Below are 1809 nucleotides of genomic sequence, written 5' to 3'. Positions count from 1 at the left end.
TTCTTGTGTTTACAACTGTTACCCACGTTGTTTTAGTTGTTTGATTAATTTGTTTCACACATAAAATATTTTAATTTGTTTCAACGAATTCGCAACATATATGTTTATCAAAATTGTGTATTTTCGACTGGTGCATATCAGAATTTGATTACAAAACCATGATTTCAGTAAAATCTAAACTTATTCTGTTTTATAAATAAGATTCTATGTGAAAAGAATCCAAAACTCGTTTCAGATACATATTATATATATGTTTGATTTGTTTGCTTATTTATGGAAAAAGAGGAAGGGTACAATATCAATCATGACTAGAAAGGAACCGAAGCACTATATTGCTCCGTCTTTTATTTATTATATTATTATGAAATTTTCAGAAATGCACCTCAGCATCGCATTCATGACCGAAAAGAGAACCATGGTGATCACAATTAATGTACTGTGGATCTTTGCTTGCAGTGAAGCAAAGTCTTACTTCTGATAAATAAGAAATTTCTCCAATCTTCTTACATTGAATCTGTGGCGTGAACTGAACGTGCTTGCTTATCGCATCAGAAATTTCATCTGGAGAATACGTTCCACCAGGTTTAATTCCCGCATTTTTAAGGATATCCAATATCTTATGTTTTTGATAAAGTTTAATGGCCACGTTAAAGTAGTCGTGAAAATTTAAAAGCTGAACGGAACATGTTCCATGCTCTTTCCACTCGTATAACCAAAAATTTATGTTTGCTTGAACTTGAAACTGAGCTTTATGTAACGATGGCCAATAATCAGTAAGTTTGGTATGTATTCCATTGAGCTGGTAAAATAAATAAAATAAAAAAAGAATGTTAAGTTATTCCATTGATGCTTACTTACATGTCATAAAATTAAATATAGCTTACATGTTCAGTAGATGGCGCGTGATAATGCTTGTCGCAATCTTTTAATTCATCGCTACCCTTCTTCGCAGGCCATAACCCGTGAATTATAAACCTGTTAATGGTTGGCCAGTCATGAAAACAATTATTCGCAGGATCTTTACAGAACGTGGGTGGCCAAGTTTCCGCCAGCTTGAAATGGTCGAAGGTGAGATGTGGTGGGGGTGGGGGTGGACCGGGTGGTGATTGAGGATGTCGTGGAGGCTTTTTCCTACCTTTTCTTACATCAGGTTCCTCTAAGGGTTTTGCAATTGGTTCCTCTAAGGTTGATGGGAGGAATTGTGTTGGAGATTGTAGAAAAGGCTTTGCAATTGAAGCCTTACATAAAAAAATTGCTATAGCAAAAAAGATACAAATAATGAGATGATTCATCTTCATTTTATTTTGAAAATTGAACTTATCAATGACTTATGTTGATGCTAGTATTTATATAATCCCAGCTCCGATTACTTTTTCTTTGTAATTATTTTATTTCTAAAACAAAATTACTATTACTAGTAAAAAAAAATGACTCATAATTATTATTACTAGCAATAATAATAATTATAATGAAATACTACATATACCTGATTTACAAGCATTTCACATTACGTTTTAATTTAATGTGGTCAAAAAAATTCTTTTTCAAATAGTTTAGTTTGATTTAATTAAGGGAAGAAAAAAAAGTGAAGGTCAATCCCATTACTATTACTCCCAGCTCTGATCACTTTTTCTTTTTACTTATTTTATTTCTAAACAAAAATTACTATTATTGGCTATTTTTTTTACTCATAATTACTATTACTATCAATACTTATAATGAAATACTGCATACTTGATTTACAAGCATTGCACTTTATGTTTTTCAAAGTGAAGGTTTAATTTTAATTAAGAAAGAAAAAAAAGTGAA

At 31.2% G+C, this 1809-nt stretch overlaps 1 protein-coding gene across 1 annotated transcript; it reads right to left on the bottom strand.

Moving 5' to 3' along the window:
- Positions 1-370: 370 nt before the first annotated feature.
- On the bottom strand, positions 371-1501 carry LOC25496629 (ribonuclease 1). The gene is made up of 3 exons (XM_013597261.2): positions 1487-1501; positions 885-1238; positions 371-799 (listed from the first exon to the last, which is right to left on the bottom strand). Exons 1-3 carry the CDS (start codon positions 1499-1501, stop codon positions 371-373), a joined length of 798 nt encoding a protein of 265 aa, XP_013452715.2.
- Between the last annotated feature and the right edge of the window lie 308 nt (positions 1502-1809).

This window comes from Medicago truncatula, chromosome 6 (genome assembly GCF_003473485.1).
Source record: "Medicago truncatula cultivar Jemalong A17 chromosome 6, MtrunA17r5.0-ANR, whole genome shotgun sequence".
NCBI lineage: Eukaryota > Viridiplantae > Streptophyta > Magnoliopsida > Fabales > Fabaceae > Medicago > Medicago truncatula.
The sequence above is the reverse complement of the archived record's forward strand: the minus strand, read 5'-3'. Positions and strand labels throughout refer to the sequence as shown.

Coding starts and splice junctions, on each gene's coding strand:
- LOC25496629 (XM_013597261.2), bottom strand. Junction 800..884: donor ACGCGCCATCTACTGAACAT/GTAAGCTATATT, acceptor TTATTTTACCAG/CTCAATGGAATACATACCAA.